The sequence below is a fragment of the Marmota marmota genome, unplaced genomic scaffold (assembly GCF_001458135.2).
Source record: "Marmota marmota marmota unplaced genomic scaffold, marMar, whole genome shotgun sequence".
Taxonomy (NCBI): Eukaryota; Metazoa; Chordata; class Mammalia; order Rodentia; family Sciuridae; genus Marmota; species Marmota marmota.
Window position 1 is genome coordinate 14,286,751 of NW_025999880.1, and position 17,122 is coordinate 14,303,872.

The following is a 17,122-nucleotide window of genomic DNA, read 5'->3' on the forward strand; positions in this document are numbered from 1 at the left end:
TCTCTCTCTCTCTCTCTCTCTCTCTCTCTCTCTCTCTCTCTCTCTCTCTCTCCCTCTCTCTCCCTCCCTCTCCCCCTCCCTCCCTCTCTCTCTCCCTCCCTCCTAGGACTGGGGATATAGCTCAGTCAGTAGAGTGCTTGCCTTGTATGCACAAGGCCCTGGGTTCAATCCCTAGCACCATAAAAAAAAATAATAAGAAGAAAAAGAATCACTCTAATATATGGGCTAGGATTGTGGCTCAGTGGTAGAGAGCTTGTCTTGCACACGTGAGGCACTGGGTTTGATCCTCAGCACCACATAAAATAAATAAATTAGTAAAACAAAGGTATTGTGTCCATATTTAACTAAAAATTTTTTTAAAAAAAGAATCACTCTAATAGAAAGTTCATTTAAGTTGTTTAAAAAAGAAATTGAGATTTTAAAATGTGGCTACCTATCATGGAGTTTCAGGTGGGATTTTTTTTTGTTTTGTTTTTATTTTATTTTTTCTGTTGTAGATGGGCACAATACCTTTATCTTATTTATTTGTTATTTTTATGTGGTGCTGAAGATTGAACCCAGTGCCTCACATCTGTTAGACAAGTACTCTATCACTGAGCTACAACTCCAGCCCACATTTTGGGTTTTTTTAATTATAAGATTAAATTTGACTGTCATCCATTTGCATTTGGTTGTTACACTTACAAAACATATGGAACACCGCTACATGTTTTAAACCTGGTGCTGAGGATTGAACTCAGGGCTGCATATGCACTAAATAAGTGCTCTACATCTGAGCTACTTCCCTAGCCCCACTTTAAATATTTTTATTTCCTGATTTTTATAGTTAAGTGACCATTAAAACTTGATGTTCATTTAACTATAAGGCAGAATAGGAAGCACCAGGAATTGTGTCTGCTTACCTAGGTAGCAGTTGCTCTTGCAGAACCTAACTGATTTAACTTTGGAACTCTGGGATGTATGTGTGTGTGTGTGTGTGTGTATGTGTATGATGTCTTTGCTTGCACACGTGCACACATGTTTTACTGAGGATTAAACCCAGAGCCTTGGCACATGCTAGATAAGTGCTCTACCATTGTTTCATATCCTCAACCTCTCTGTCTGTTGAAAGCTTTTGTCTTCCAGGAAAGGTTTGGGAGTTAGTTTTCATCAATGTAAGCTCTTAGCACACTGGTAGCTACCCATCCTCTACTGTTGTGTCTGGCTGCATGTGCTTGTGTTCCTGAAGTAACCCATTGGTCAGAAAAGCACCCTGGACAAGCATGCCTTAATCCCAGGGACTCAGGAGGCTGAGTCAGGAGGAGCACAAGTTCAAAGTCAGCCTCCTCACCTTAGTGAGACCCTGTCACAAAATGAAAAATAAAAAGGGCTGGTAGTATAGCTCAATAGTAAACCATCCCTGAGTTCAATCCCAAGATCCCCAGTTAAATACCCACACTCCATGCCCCTGCAGAAAAAGTGAAGAGAAATTAAAGCATTCCCAGATATACAAGTTGAGGAGTTTGTTCGTGCTAGGTCTGTCCTGCATGAAATGCTCAAGGGAGTTTTGGAAGGTGAAATGAAATGACGATAAACAGTAATATGAAGCTATATGAAGAAGTAAAGATCTTTTTTTTTTAAAAAAAAAACATATTTATTTATTTATTTATTTTTTTAGTTATTGGCGGACACAACATCTTTGTTGGTATGTGGTGCTGAGGATCGAACCCGGGCCGCACGCATGCCAGACGAGCGTGCTACCACTTGAGCCACATCCCCAGCCCCAGTAAAGATCTTAATAAAGGTAAGAACATGGGCAATTATAAGAGCTAATATTATAACAACTGTTTACAACTCCACTTTTGGCAGGGGTGGGTACTGGGGATTGAACTTAGAGGCATTTGGCAACTGAGCCACATCCCCAGCCCTATTTTGTATTTTATTTAGAGGCAGGGTCTCACTGAGTTACTTAGCACCTTGCTTTTGCTAAGGCTGGCTTTGAACTTGCGATTCTTCTATCTCAGCCCCCGAGCCACTGGGATTACAGGCATGCACCATTGTACCTGGCCATTTTTTTAGAGAATTTTTTTAAATATTTATTTTTAGTTTTCGGCGGACACAACATCTTTGTTTTTTGTATGTGGTGCTGAGGATCAAACCCGGGCTGCACGCATGCCAGGTGAGCGTGTTACCGCTTGAGCCACATCCCCAGCCCTCTATATAATTTTTTAAGACTTCCCCTATCCCTCAAATTTCAGCACAGGACAGTCAGACTTCAAATAACTGAATGATCTGTGCAAATTATATAAACTTTCAGAAGCTTAATTCCTTATCCTTTTTAAAAAAATTTTTTTGGTAGTTGTAGATGGACAGCATACCTTCGTTTTATTCATTTTTATGTGGTGTGGAGGATTGAACCCAGTGCCTCAAGATATTCTAGGCAAGCACCCTGCCATTGAGCTGTAGTCCCAGCCTGACTTACTTATCTTTATAATGGTTCTAATAATAGAATCTACCAGCACCACCACCACCACCACACAGACACACAGACACACACACACACACACACACAAAGTGATGATGCTACCATTCATTAAAGAAGTCCATGGTTCTTTATTTCAGAAGGAAAATTACCCTTCCTCCATTTTATGAGATGCTAGGGTTAAATTATTATACACATTTATACAAAAAGAATATGTATAGTGATTAGTCAGTTTTCTGTTACTGTAACAAGATACCTGAGGCAGCCTACTTTTAAAGAAAACAGGTTTATTTAGCTCACAGTTCTGGAGTTCAGCTTCTGCTTGTCTCCACTGAAGCCTTGTGGTGGAAGGTATAATGGCAAGAGCCCACGTGGGATCAGGAGATATCATTGCCAAACAGGAAACCGGAGAGATTCAGGAGGCAGGCTCAGTCTTTTATAATTCTCCCCTTCCCAAGAATGTGGGAGACCAACATTCTCTTCTGCGAGCAGTGCCCCCAGAGAATTCCCAATAGGCTACACTAAGGAAAGCCTCCAATATGTGAAGGTTAGGGGGTACACTGGAACCAAAATAAATAGTAAGTATAAGCCAGTTTTACCAATAAACTCCTTTGTAAGTTAGTAACATTTTACACTTGGAAAAACTATTCATATAGTCAGGAAATAATGAATAAACAAACCTTTTTTTTTTTTTTTTTTTTAACTGGGACTTGAATCCAGGGGTGCTTAACCACTGAGCCACACACCCAGCCCTTTTTATTTTTATTTTTTTAATTTTGAGATAGGGTCTTGCTAAGTTGTTAGAGCCTCACTAAATTGATGAGGCTAGCCTTGAACTTCCTCCTGCTTCAGCCTCAAAGTCACTATGATTACAGGTGCCTCATCATGCCTAGTTAACCAAAACACTTTTTTTTTTAGTTGTAGGTGGACACAATACTTTTGTTTATTTTTATATGGTGCTGAGGGTTGAACCCAGTGCCTCATATGTGCTAGGCAAGCGCTCTACCACTGAGCTATGACTCCAGCCCCTAACCAAAACATTTTTAAAGGGCTGTGATTGGGGTTTATATTAGTTTCCTTTAATGTTATTGCCCCCCACCAAGAATTGTATTAAGGCCGGGCATGGTGGCACATGCCTGTAAATCCCAGCAGCTCTGGAGGCTGAGACTGGAGAATTGTGAATTCAAAGCCAGCTTGAGCAATGTCAAGGCGCTAAGCAACTCAGTGAGACTCTGTCTCTAAATAAAATACAAACTAGGGCTGAGGATGTGGCTCAGTGGCTGAGTGCCCCTGAGTTCAGTCCCCAGTACCCCCACCCCCCAAATAAAAGTATTAAGAAAAAGAAAATGAGGGCTGGGGTCATGGCTCAGTGGCAGGGCGCTTGCCTCACACATATGAGGCACTGGGTTCGATCCTCAGCACCACATGAAAATTAATCAATAAAATAAAGATTGTTTTTATGTATAACTAAAAAATATTTTAAAGAAAGAAAATGAAATTAACCTTTTATATCCCATATATTAGAGGACTTAATATACAGATTACCCACTTCCCTGGGACATTTTGTAGTCAACAACATGAACTGCAGGAAAACTACTCCACAGACATTTCAGCGTGTGTGTATCTGATGCTGTGCCTCTTAGGAAAGCCCATGGAAAACCAGGCTACAAAGGTTCGACATTTTTGTAAGCTTACAGTTTAACCAATGTGTAATCCTTACCTCTGGGTGTGTTAAAATAGCTGCTTTAAAAATTATGTAACTTTCAAAAAAATTTGTCATCAATTCTTCTCAATAAAAGTTGAATTATTATATGAGATGCTGAATTGTTGAATAAAATTTTCGGCAGCAGTATTTATTGGAAAAAAGGTCCTCATTGATCTGAGGATGTGGCTTAGTGGCAGAGCACCTGCTTGCCTAGCATACATAAGGGCCTGGGTTTAATCCCCAACATACACACACACACACACACATACACAAATTAATGTGTCTATGTGGTTGCATGTATAAAGGATGAGTTTTTAACTATTTTTTAATTTTTGTCTTATTTGGTATTAAATTGAATTTTAGGCTTGAGGGGAAAATGCTTTATGAATGGTATTTGGGGATCTGGACTTGTAGGGAGTTTGTGGATGTGAATCATTATGGAGTTCTGTTATAAACCTGGTTTATACATTTAAAGATTGCACATTATTCAAACCCAGGCAAGCACTTCACCATTGAGCTACAACCCTAGCCCATATTATTCAAATTTTAAAACTGTTTAATTGTTGACGTACAAATGATAATTTTTTGGTATGGTTCCAAATGTATGTAGAAGAAATAGTAAGACAATTGTGTTATAAATGGTGGAAGGTAAAGAGATGTAAAAGGAAATAATTTTTCTATGTTGCACTTGAAATATAAAAAAGATGACACCAACAATAAACTAAAATAAAGATTGCATATTATTATTTTTTTATTGGTTGTTCAAAACATTACAAAGCTCTTGACATATCGTATTTCATACATTTGATTCATGTGGGTTATGAACTCCCATTTTTACCCCGTATACAGATTGCAGAATCACATCGGTAACACATCCACGTTTTTACATAATGCCATACTAGTGACTGTTGTATTCTGCTACCTTTTCTATCCTCTACTATCCCCCCTCCCCTCCCCTCCCATCTTCTCTCTCTACCCCATCTGCTGTAATTCAAATCTCTCCCTTGTTTTTTTTTCCCATATTATTAAGCCAACGTGGTAGCACACTCCTATAATCCCAGGGGCTGGGAGGCTGAGACCGGAGGATTGTGAGTTTAAAGCCAACTTCAGCAAAATTGAGGCACTCAGCATCTCAGTGAGACCCTGTCTCTAAATAAAATACAAAATAGGGCTGGGGATGAGGCTCAGTGGGTGAGTGCTCCTGAGTTCAATCCCCAGTACCCCCCCCCTCCGGCACCCCCCTCCCCCAGAAAAAGATTGCACATTATTTACTTCTTGTTTTGTGGTTTTATAACTTTATGTAGTCAGTAAGTGGAGAAGTGGGCTCAGTTGAAGATCAGGGGTAGAGATGGGAGCTGTACTTGAGTTATGTGGTAAGTTCATTTTTGTGTCAGATTATATATTTGTTTGTTTATTTATTTATTTATTTGGGTATTGAATTCAGGGATATTTTACCACCGAGCTACATCCAGCATTTTTTTTTTTTAAGTTTTTTAGAACTTTATTTTATGTACAAAGAACTAGCATGTTCTCTTTCATTGGGTGGCTGACTTGGGCAATCCATTCGAGGAAGATCACTTAGTCCAACTTAATGGAGCCTACATCCTTTGACCAAAACACTGTGGGCACATGCGGAGTCAGGATTTCTGGATCAGACCATGTCTGTTTGAGCATACGCAACAAGAGCGAGAACCCTGGCTGAATTTTCTTAATATTTATTTTTTAGTTTTTGGTGGACACAACATCTTTATTTTACTTTTATGTGGTGCTGAGGATCGAACCTAGTGCCCTGCACATGCTAGGCGAACGCTACCGCTTGAGCCACATCCCCAGCCCATGTATGTAAATCTTGAGTATGCATTCTATATAGATGCCTTCACTTTCTCTTTTTTATTGATGTTTTGGAAATTGTTCTAGGATTTGTTTGTTTCCTATATTTCAAAAAAAAGAATAACTTTTGCTGGGGATGTGGCTCAGTGGTAGAGCTCTTGCTGGCCTGTGTGAGGCCCATGGGTTTGATCCCTCGTCAGAAAAAAAAAGAAAAGAAAGGCAAAACAAGTCATACAAACAAACAAGAAAAAATCAACTCTATTCTTACGAATATATGACACTCAGGGATTGTTTTTAATTTGTTAAATTAAGCAACAGTAATGAACAAAGTTATGGATGACTTGACCATAGCTGTTAAGAGTTAGCAGAATTTGATAATGAGCAATAATTCATCCTGGAGTTTTGTGGGGATTTTTTGTTTTGTTTTTGTTTTTTAATTTTCTTTATGCTTTTATTTTATTTACTTATTTTTTCTCTGATGCTGAGGGTCGAACCCAGGGCCTTGCACTTGGTAGGGGAGTGCTCTACTGCTGAGCCACAACCCCAGCCCCCCCCTTTTTTGTTGTTTTTTTTTTTTTAGCAAAATATTTCTATTTAAGTATAGGTGTGTGGTTTTAATTGATTTGTTCTGTGTTGTTGAGTTCTACATGTTTGCTGAAATAGATTCCATTATGTATAGCAAAATAAACGTTTTGTTTTTTTTTTTTTTGTTTTTTTTTTTTTTAAATATTTATTTCTTAGTTATCGGCGGACACACATCTTTGTTTGTATGTGGTGCTGAGGATCGAACCCGGGCCGCACGCATGCCAGGCGAGCGCGCTACCGCTTGAGCCACATCCCCAGCCCAAACGTTTTGTTTTTTAATCACTGTACAGACCGCAGGTGTTTTCTTTCTCTTTGTGAGCAGTTGAATCTGTAAATCACCTCCTGTGGAGACCAGTGTCCCAGTGACTGATCCAGCTGTTGGGTGTTGTAGATGAACAACTTGCTCCTACTTGGCTGCTTCAGGGAATAGGGCACGCAGGGTGAAGAATTTTGCTAGGCCCTTAGGAACCAGTTTCAGTTTGCTTGGATTCTTTTTTGGCTTTTTGCTATAGGTGTCAGAGTTTTCACAAATGACTCATCTTCCTCTCAGATTTTCTTAGGCTGCAGTGATTTAAGAACCTTTGGGTCACTGTTACATAGTTTCTCCTACCACATGGATTGTGGGGGATAAAGTAGTCATATTGAAAGTCAAACCCGTTTCCATCTCATTCTGAGTGATTCCTGTGGTACATAGAAAACTTTGTTTCTTCCTGAAAAATGGTGTTTTAGTGATTCATTGTTTTCTGTGGGAGGAAGTTTACGACCTACTCTTCTTTTTCCCTTCCAGAGGGAATTTGGGAAAGTTGCAAGCAAAACATCATTTCTCAAAGAAGATTTTGGGTAACAGAAGTTCTGCATAACAGGTAAAGTGCATTTAAACTTCTTTGGTGGTGCTGACAAATCACCTATAATCTGCAGAAGTAAACTGAAAGAGCAGGGAGAGAAAGTTGAAAAGTTAAATCTACTTTGTGTCAGGAGTTGTCAGGGACTTGTTACATATATTTCACCTATATGTTTTTAACCTAGATTTCCCCCCCTCCCCTCCCTTGGTACTGGGGATTGAACCCAGGGGCATTTAACTACTAAGTCACATCCCCTGCCCTTTATTATTTATTTTGAGACAGAGTCTCACTGAGTTGCTGAGGGCCTTACTAAGTTGTTGAGGATGGTTTTGAACCTCACACTCCTCCCAAGCCAATGGCTCTGGAGGTTGAGGCAGGAGATTCACAAGTTCAGAGCCAGCCTCAGCAAAGTAGTAAGGCTACTCGCAATTCAGTGAGACCCTGTCTCTAAATAAAATACAAAAAGGGCTGGGAATCTGGCTCAGTGGTTAAACGCCCACTAGGTTCAATCCCAGGCACTTAAAAAATCTTAGAATAAAGCTATCCTTTAAAATGTGTTTTAAATGGATTTATTAATTGGTTTATTATACCAGGGATACTGAGCCAAATCCCCAGCATTTCCTTCCTTTTAAAATTTTGAGACAGTTATTGAGGCTGGCCTTGAAATTGTGATCCTCCTGCCTCAGCCGCTCAAGAGGCTGGGATTAGAGGTGTGTGCCACCACGCCCAGCAGCAAACTTGTTTTTATATCTTCCATTAAAAAAATACAGATATAATAAAGGGGTTATAAAATTTGTTGCAGAGTATTCATTGTGGTCTTTTAAGTAAAATTAGAATCTGCTCTGCTGTTCCATCCAGCTAAGGAATGTCTTTCTAGTTCCTTTCTCTCTGTTGTTTTAGTCCATGATCATTTCCAGTTGTTTGCAGCTGTACCATCTCCTTAATTCCTTTCAACACTTGTCAGCTGGTCCAAAATTTAAGCTTCCTTATAAGCTCCCTGTTAACTAGGAAGTCCAGCCCAAAGGTCTCCTTTATGTTCTGAGAGATATTCCCTTGTGATTGGATTGGAATAGCTGTATGCATTTTTTTTTCCTTTTTGTGGTGCTGGGCATTGGACCCAGGGGTGCTCTACCACTGAGCTAGATATCCAACCCTTATTTATTCATTTATTTTTTTATCATGATTATTATTTTTTTGGTACCAGGGATTGAATTTAGGGGCACTTAAACGCTGAGTCACATCCCTGGCCCTTTTTATTTGTATTTTATTTAGAGACAGGATCTCACTTAGTGGCTTAGCACCTCATTAAGTTGTTGAGGCTGGCTTTGAACTCGAGATCTTTCTGTCTCAGCCTTCCGAGCCACCAGGATTACAGGTTTGTGCCACTGCACCCAATCCTTTTTATTTTCTTGACTCACTAAGTTGCTCAGGCTGACCTCAAACTTGCCAACCTTCCTACCTCAGCCTCCCAAGTCGCTGGAATTATAGGTGTCCACCGCTGCATCTGGCTGCATTCTTTTTTTTTTTTTTTTGTCCACACTTTTTATTGGTGTGTTCTAGTTGTACATGATGATGGGACTTGTTGTTACATTTTTGTACATGCACACACTATAACAATATAATTTGTCCAATATCACTCCCTAGCATGTCCCCCCCCATCACCTTTCACTCCTTTGTATTATTTCTTATCTGTATCTCAGAAAGTTCTGAAGGTCTCATGAAGTAATAATACATGTCAAAAACCCAATGTGCTACATCTGAGAAATATATCTCAGTTAATGAGACCTACAATAATAATTATTATTTATGGGTTTTTTTGTATTTTTAAAAATGTCTCAGTTGTTGATGGACCTTTATTTTATTCATTTATTTATATGTAGTGCTGAGAATCGAACCCAGTGCCTCACACATGCTAGGCAAGTGCTCTACCACTGAGCCACAACCCTAGCCCCTTTACTGCATTTTTATTGTTGTTTGTTGTTGTTATTATTATTTGTGCTGTGGATCAAACCCGGAGCTTTTTGCATGCAAGGCAAGTGTTCCATCACTTAACTATACCCCAGCCCCACAATTTTATTTTGTAAACCGAGGAAGACGTGAAAGTCCAAACAAGTTCTTTTGGACTGAGGTGAATAAATTATCCTGTCTAAGGGTGGTAAGAATGAGGTGTTTTAAATGGATTTGCCTGCTGCTTGGATATAATGTTATTTACTATAACATTTGTTCTAGTATTAGCCTTGTAGTTAGATTTTGAGTATGTACAGAAGTGGTATCTAGCAATATCATGGATTGAAATTTACATTGTCAATATTTTAATAGTTGTTGGGGTTTGGGTGTAACTCAGTGGTAGAGTGTGAGCTTAACATGAGCATAACCCTGGGTTTAATCCCCCACACCAATAAGAGGAATAAAAATATTTTAATATTTGTTGTTTTTTTTCCCATGATATTTTCCACTTGATCAGGACAAACCAAGTTTATCACCATGAGTTGGAGCTTCCTGACTCGCCTGCTAGAGGAGATTCACAACCATTCCACATTCGTAGGGAAGATCTGGCTCACTGTATTGATTGTGTTTCGGATTGTCCTAACAGCTGTAGGAGGAGAGTCCATCTATTATGATGAGCAAAGCAAATTTGTGTGCAACACAGAACAGCCAGGCTGTGAGAATGTCTGCTATGATGCCTTTGCACCACTCTCCCATGTGCGGTTCTGGGTGTTCCAGATCATTCTGGTGGCCACTCCCTCGGTGATGTACCTGGGCTACGCCATTCATAAGATTGCCAAAATGGAGCATGGTGAGGTGGACAAGAAGGCGGCTCGGAGCAAACCCTATGCTATGCGTTGGAAACAGCACCGGGCCCTGGAAGAAACAGAAGAGGACCATGAAGAGGATCCCATGATGTATCCAGAAATGGAATTAGAAAGTGAAAAAGAAAATAAAGAGCAGAGCCAACCGAAACCCAAGCATGATGGCCGACGACGGATTCGGGAGGATGGGCTCATGAAAATCTATGTACTACAGTTGCTGGCAAGGACCGTGTTTGAGGTGGGTTTTCTGATAGGGCAATATTTCCTGTATGGCTTCCAAGTCCATCCATTTTATGTGTGCAGCAGACTTCCTTGCCCTCATAAAATAGACTGCTTTATTTCTAGACCCACTGAAAAGACCATCTTCCTTCTGATAATGTATGGTGTTACAGGCCTCTGCCTATTGCTTAACATTTGGGAGATGCTTCATTTAGGGTTTGGGACCATTCGAGACTCACTAAACAGTAAAAGGAGGGAACTTGAAGATCCGGGTGCTTTTAATTATCCTTTCACTTGGAATACACCATCTGCTCCCCCTGGCTATAACATTGCTGTCAAACCAGATCAAATCCAATACACCGAATTGTCCAATGCTAAGATCGCCTATAAGCAAAACAAAGCCAACATCGCCCAGGAGCAGCAGTATGGCAGCCACGAGGAGCACCTCCCAGCTGATCTGGAGACTCTGCAGCGGGAGATCAGAATGGCTCAGGAACGCTTGGATCTAGCAATCCAGGCCTATAATCACCAAAATAACCCCCATGGTCCTCGCGAAAAAAAGGCCAAAGTAGGGTCCAAAGCTGGGTCCAACAAAAGCAGTGCTAGTAGCAAATCAGGGGATGGGAAGACCTCCGTCTGGATTTAATCTTTGCTGGGCTTAAAACTTGGGCTTTTCATAGTTTATGGTAAGCAACGGCTCACTGAATAATGACTTCCATTGAGTAAACATTTGGCTCTGGTTATCTTCAGGGATGCTGTTGGCTCATGATCCAAACTCAGGGGATTCTGAAGGTGGGGCTGGGATGAGTGGGGAAAGGGAAACACAGTGTTCCAGGGCACATGTTCTCAGCAATAATACAGTTGCAGAACTTTACATTTGTGTCTTCCAGATCCAGAGAAGAACAGATATATTTAAATCATTCTTGTTGAACAGTTTTTGTATGTACAGTATTATGGTACATTTTTTTTTCTTTTTTTCTTTTTTTAGTATGAGAACTTTTTTGTATTTGTACATTGAACTGTTGTAGTTATACTTTTTTATATTAAAGGAAAAAAATCCTTGTAAGTAATGCCTATTAGGCTAGTGTTATTACTTTGTTTAGCAAAATCTACCCTGGGTTTAGAGTTTTAGTAGATGCTACATTCAATACAAGTGCCTCTCATGTTGCAGGGAACATTTCAATGGAGACTGAGGATGAGATACCAGTTTTCTGTCTTAGAAAGGAAGACTACATTAGCAAGAGATTGAGATCTTCTCTCTTCCACCTGAGAAATCTGGGAATCTCAACTTTTATGACCAGAGCTGTAGCCATTCTTTGAAAACATGTTTCCAAAGGAAGTAAATAATTAGCTGCAGGATTTCTTCAAATTCCAAGCATTGCCAGTATGTGCTTTGATGTTATATACATAAGTTCTTTCAAAAGACTGATACGCAGTGGTGTCCCCCATCTAGTAGCTACATTCAATATAAGTGCCCAGGAGCAGTATGAAGCGCCTGGCTAGATTTTGGTGCTAAGCAGCTTGTCTCAGAGAGCTCAGTCGCGCCTGGGAAATGAGGCCTAATAGGATGTTTAGCTGTGAACCCTTTTGATTGGCTTTAAGCCTCAATCCAGAAATCTGCCCATCTCTCTGGTTTCTTAAGCCCATAATGAATATTTTCCATACTTGTTAACATTAGAAATATAAAAATTCCCTTATAGACTAAGAATATTCAAAACTTCCTATACTGCAAATGGGAGAAGGCTTAAATCCAGATTTTTAAATTTCTTTTTATAATGGAATTTATGATTGACTTACTTCTGCCAATGTAGGTGTCTGCCTAAGTGGCCATTCTCACTTGGGATTTGTCTGTAAATAAACCAAAAGAGGTGTTCAGTATTTATTCCCTGTTGGTATATGTTATTTGTTAATGACAAGCATTATTGTTTATGAAACTAGTGTTTTATAAACAGTATTTATTGCCATCTTTTTTTTTTTTTTTTTTTTTTTTCCCCAACCTGTTTATTGAACCCAGTGCTCACACATGCTAGGTAAGAGCTACATCCCCAGCCTTGTTTTTTTCCTTTTTTTTTTTTTTAATGGGATCTCCCTGAGTTGCCCAGGCTGGTCTTGAACTTGCCTCTGCCTCCCTAATAGCTGGGATTACAGATGTATACCACCACTCCCAGTACCATCTTTACATTTTGTTGGAGAGCTGTGTTCTCCTATCCCATTTTTGTGGTTTGTCTTAGTGGTGAAACTTGGTAAAGGTGTCAGGGGGTCTTTGCTTTACCAGGGAGCATTTCACTTGGGTGTCTTCCTCTTTTCTAACAAAACTGCTGCAAGCCACTTCTGACTTTGAAATTCCAAAGGTGTTACGCTTTGTGTCTTCATTTTTAAATGCCATTTCCAGGCTATTTAGAAGAATATGAGAATAGCACCTTTTGTGCATTTGTTTTTTCTTTGTTGTTTCTCCATTTGCATTCCCCCTCCTCCCGCCCCCACGCATACCCAAAAAAACTCAGAAAATTTAACCTTATCTTCTAGCCATTCATTGACTTATATTTGTGAATATATATTTTCTAATCTTTAAATTTTAGCTTGGAAAAACTCCTCAGGATCTCTCAAAATTTTAAGCAGAAAATAAGCTCAGGTGAGACTGAGGGGGAAATTTTAGAAAATGACATACATGTATATCATGAATAATCAATGGGCATTGGCAGTTTTCCTCAAACCAAATGGTTAATAAGGAAATTCATATAATTGCTAGAAAAAAAGGCAGGATTTTTACTAGTTAAACCTCATTGAGATACAAAACTACCGATTCTTATGTTGCTGGAGCTTCCAGCAGATTTCTTAATTGAAGGACAGAAAATTCACATCCACTCAATGCCATTTGTTCAGAGCCCGGAGGAAAAGAGAGTGGCTTTGCCAGCAGAAAGGTTGGGAATTTGAGTGGTGGAGAGGGAAGGAGTCGAGCAGAAACGCCAGGAAGAACCAGGCAAAGGCATTTGGTGCCAGGAGTATCCACTTAGTTCTACAGCAGCCCTGGTGTTTCATCTTGGCTTATGCTGCTGAGAATGTTAGCTTTTGTGTCTGGCTAATTCTTCAACTTTTTAAAGTATATAGAAAGATGTCACCTCACATGTACACACTTTAAAATCTATATTTATTCTCTTGCTAAAGTTTTGTTTTTTTTTTTTTTTTTTTTTTTTTTTAGTACTGGGGATTGAACCCAGGGGCGCTTAAACACTGAGCCACAACCCCAGCCCTTTTTAATATTTTATTTAGAGACAGGGTCTTGCTGAGTTGCTTGGAGACTCACTCACTAAATTGCTGAGGGTGGCTTTGAACTCAAAATCCTCTTGCCTCAGCTACCTGAGCTGCTAAAGTTTTCATTATGACAGGAATTTCCCTACTTGCTGCCTCCTTAACACATTTCTTTTATTCAGCTTTTGAATATAAGAGTTTGCCATAACTGTTTTCCACTCATAACATGGTATAAACCTACATAAAGAGAGTAACTCCTCTTTGTCTAATTTATTAACACATTGATTCTACATTGAATCTGTGAAAATATTGTTCTGGAAAGTACAAGTATTTGTATCAAAAGTCTGCCAATAGTTTTGTTTTTTCTATCAAAATCATATTGTGGGCTGGGGTTATGGCTTAGTGGTAGTGCACTCGTTTGGCATGTGTGAGGCACTGGGTTCAATCCTCGGCACCACATAAAAATAAATAAATAATCATATTATTTTAAATTGCTGGATAGGACTTGCTATGTTGTGATATTTCTCCTCTAAATGGAAGTTAAGTACTCAGTCCTTCACATTGTTAGAATCGGGATAGGAGCAATAACATGTTTATATTCCTTAATGTACTGGTGCATTTATTAAGATGTTATGTGTCCACACCTGACATTTTGTTAAAATCTTTTATTCAGAAGAGATTTGCAAAAGGAACAGGCATCTTTTGCTTAGTTCACATTTGAAGGGAGAATTAGATAACATTTTCCCCTGAAGAAATATTAATGTTCACTTTGTGGCTTTGTCTTTGCTTATGACTTCGTTTTGCTTGTTTCCATATTTGTTCATTAAAACCACAAGCGTATTATTTCAGTTGAAGTCAGTTTTTCTGGTAATTTTCCTTAACCAATATTTATAGAGTCATTTGCTCTTGATAACAATGAACTTTGCCATTCTAAAATGGCACTCACAGTTCAGGTCTTTTGCATATCTGTGTCTTTTAGAGGGCCACCTATATCTTTAAAGGGGGAAAAAATCAGTATTAGTAAACTTAACTGTCAATTCTTCACAGTTTGAAATCAGGGAGATCACTTTTCCAAGTTCAGGAGTCACTTGCCTCTGAGTGTTAGCCAGTAGTAACCTCTGGTAAAAGGTGTTCAAAAAATCAACTATCAGGACTTGGGTGTAGCTCAGGAGGGTAGAACACTTGCCTAGCATGCATGAGGTCCTGGGTTTGATCCCTAGTACCACAAAAAAAAAAAAAAAAAAAACCCTCTTATTATTGGTCATTTGACTGAGCTTGGAGCTTCAGAACAATAGTGAACTGTGTAATGGTGATAAGGCATACTGGAGTGCCCTTTATTGTGGGCCTCAGTGATGGTTTACAACACTTGATCCAAGCAGTTTATACCAAGAATGGACTTTTAAATATTATTCTTCTTAGTCATACTTATGATTTACCCGTTCGGCATTTAGATGTCCATGCTGTATGCTTTCTGTCTCATGTAAGAGGCATTCACTTCTAAAAATAACACCTCTGGGTGATGATAAATTTTTGGCCAGCCAGCATTTGGTAAAAGGCAAGTATATTATACTTGAACTGACTTTAATGAATACCTTTTTTTATTTATAAATCAAAGATCTTTCCCAGCTGTGAAGAAGATACCTGAAGTCAAAGATACACAGCTGCTGGTCATTTTGATTGGAAGGTTCCAGGTATTAGATTAATTTTATGTATAAAATCATGTAATATCTTGAAGAATCTTACCACCCTATAGTGATAAATCCCCTTTACCTATACAGTGCAGTTGGGAGATAAAATGTCAGCCTACCTACATGTCCTACATGTCATAAATCTGTAATAATTCAGTTACCATCAAATGTTAGAATCATTAGGTTGAATTACATACTTATCACTCATTCTAGCCTCACATCATGGAGACTTTAAGATTTTCATTTGCTGTTGTCCCTAATGTAATCTTATTGCTCTGTTGTTTATAATAACAAATTAAGTGGCTTTTGTTCATGCATATTCCATATTAAAGAAGAAATCCTCAGTATTCTAAAATCCAGGAGTTCCACTGCAGTGCAAAATCAATACAGAGATAAAAAGTAAGTTCTGCCTTTTAGGTTGGCTTGTTGAACCAGACAAAGACAGTGGGCTATGTGCTTCCCAAGATTGAAAAAAAAATTAACTGTTCTCTCAATTATGTTTTCTTTAGCAAATCTCCTACAGAAGTCTCTACCTCGGTCATTAAGTATTGTGATATGATTAGCATATTGATACCAGAAAAACTTAGCTAGGACTTCCAACTTTTAAAGAAAATTTAAATGTAAAATTCAACTGTTAACCAGGAATCAAATGTCATGTGATGTGCAGTTTGGATATTGCATGAACAGCTAAGGATTTACCTGTTTCATTGCCAAAGATGATTTGTCATTGATTTTGTTCTGTACAGTTTATGTAAAACTTTCATGGTAGAGACAGGCTCTGTGCTCAGGGTCTTGTCTCTTGGAAGATTTTGTCAGTTTTATCAGTTCCAAATACAGTTTATAAGATTCACTTGTGGTCTGTGCATCCTTTCTCAAAACTCTTTGAAAACTAGGAGGAAATTTCATGGTTGGCATGTATACCATTCTTTGTATTAAATTGTTTCCAAGAACTTAATGGTTTACACAGAAAATCTGATATGAAAATCTCTTCTTGTACATTCACCTGTAAGTTGATCTTAGTGGGAATACGCGAGCAGAGAAACTTCCAGCTAGAAGTCTGGCCTCAAAAGAGGCCCTTTTGCATAGCAGGGCTGGTGCTCCTCTGGGTCTAAGTGGATTGGTGAATGTTTACTGTCACAAACTGGGAAGTACTGGTGGTCTCCTAGAGGAGGGGAAGGCTGGAGTCTAAGCTTGGGTGCTGGGAACGCCTTGTCTCTGACTTCCTTTGGTTCTGAGAGGCCTTTTCTGGAGGAAGAGTACCTTCCCCACCTAGGCACAGCCTCATCCACCTCTGAAGGGTGGTGCGGGTGTGGGTGAGGGGAGCGGTTATCCTTAGCCGAAACAAGACTCTGTTCCCAGATATAGGATAGCTGACTGGTAGGTCTCACACACCCCACCCTCAGCAGCAAAATTGTAAACTGGTCAGCTAACCATATTTGGTAATAAACTTGTGAGCCATTTGAAAGCTCTTGGGGCAGTTAAATCACTCCTGATTCTTAGTTTTAAAAGTGGATTATTTGGTAGATTTGCCATCAGAACAAATACCTGGAGAAGGTATTGGTATCAAAACTAAATCTCTGCTCTGTTTTTTACACAGAGCTTAAAAGCTTTTTTAGGTTTTATTAGACATGGCAGTGCACATATATATGGGTATATAACCCAGGGACTTGCACATGCTAAGCAAATAGTCTAACATTGAACTATGTCTCCCAGCCCTTATTTTGTATTTTAGT

General features: G+C 39.1%; 1 protein-coding gene and 1 long non-coding RNA gene across 2 annotated transcripts in view; both read left to right on the plus strand.

The window, feature by feature from the left end:
• LOC125612473 overlaps positions 1–13,406 on the plus strand; it is an 18,460-nt gene extending 5,054 nt beyond the window's left edge. The window contains exons 2-4 of the long non-coding RNA XR_007342804.1: positions 249–255; positions 4,075–4,079; positions 13,396–13,406. This is a non-coding gene — a long non-coding RNA (uncharacterized LOC125612473). The remainder of the gene's footprint in view (positions 1–248; positions 256–4,074; positions 4,080–13,395) is intronic.
• Positions 1–16,239, plus strand: part of Gjc1 (gap junction protein gamma 1) — a 29,225-nt gene extending 12,986 nt beyond the window's left edge. The window contains exons 2-3 of the mRNA XM_015495874.2: positions 7,369–7,444; positions 9,888–16,239. Of these exons, the coding sequence (XP_015351360.1) occupies positions 9,908–11,098 (1,191 nt within the window). The 5' untranslated portion in view covers positions 7,369–7,444; positions 9,888–9,907 and the 3' untranslated portion in view covers positions 11,099–16,239. The remainder of the gene's footprint in view (positions 1–7,368; positions 7,445–9,887) is intronic.
• Positions 16,240–17,122: the final 883 nt, after the last annotated feature.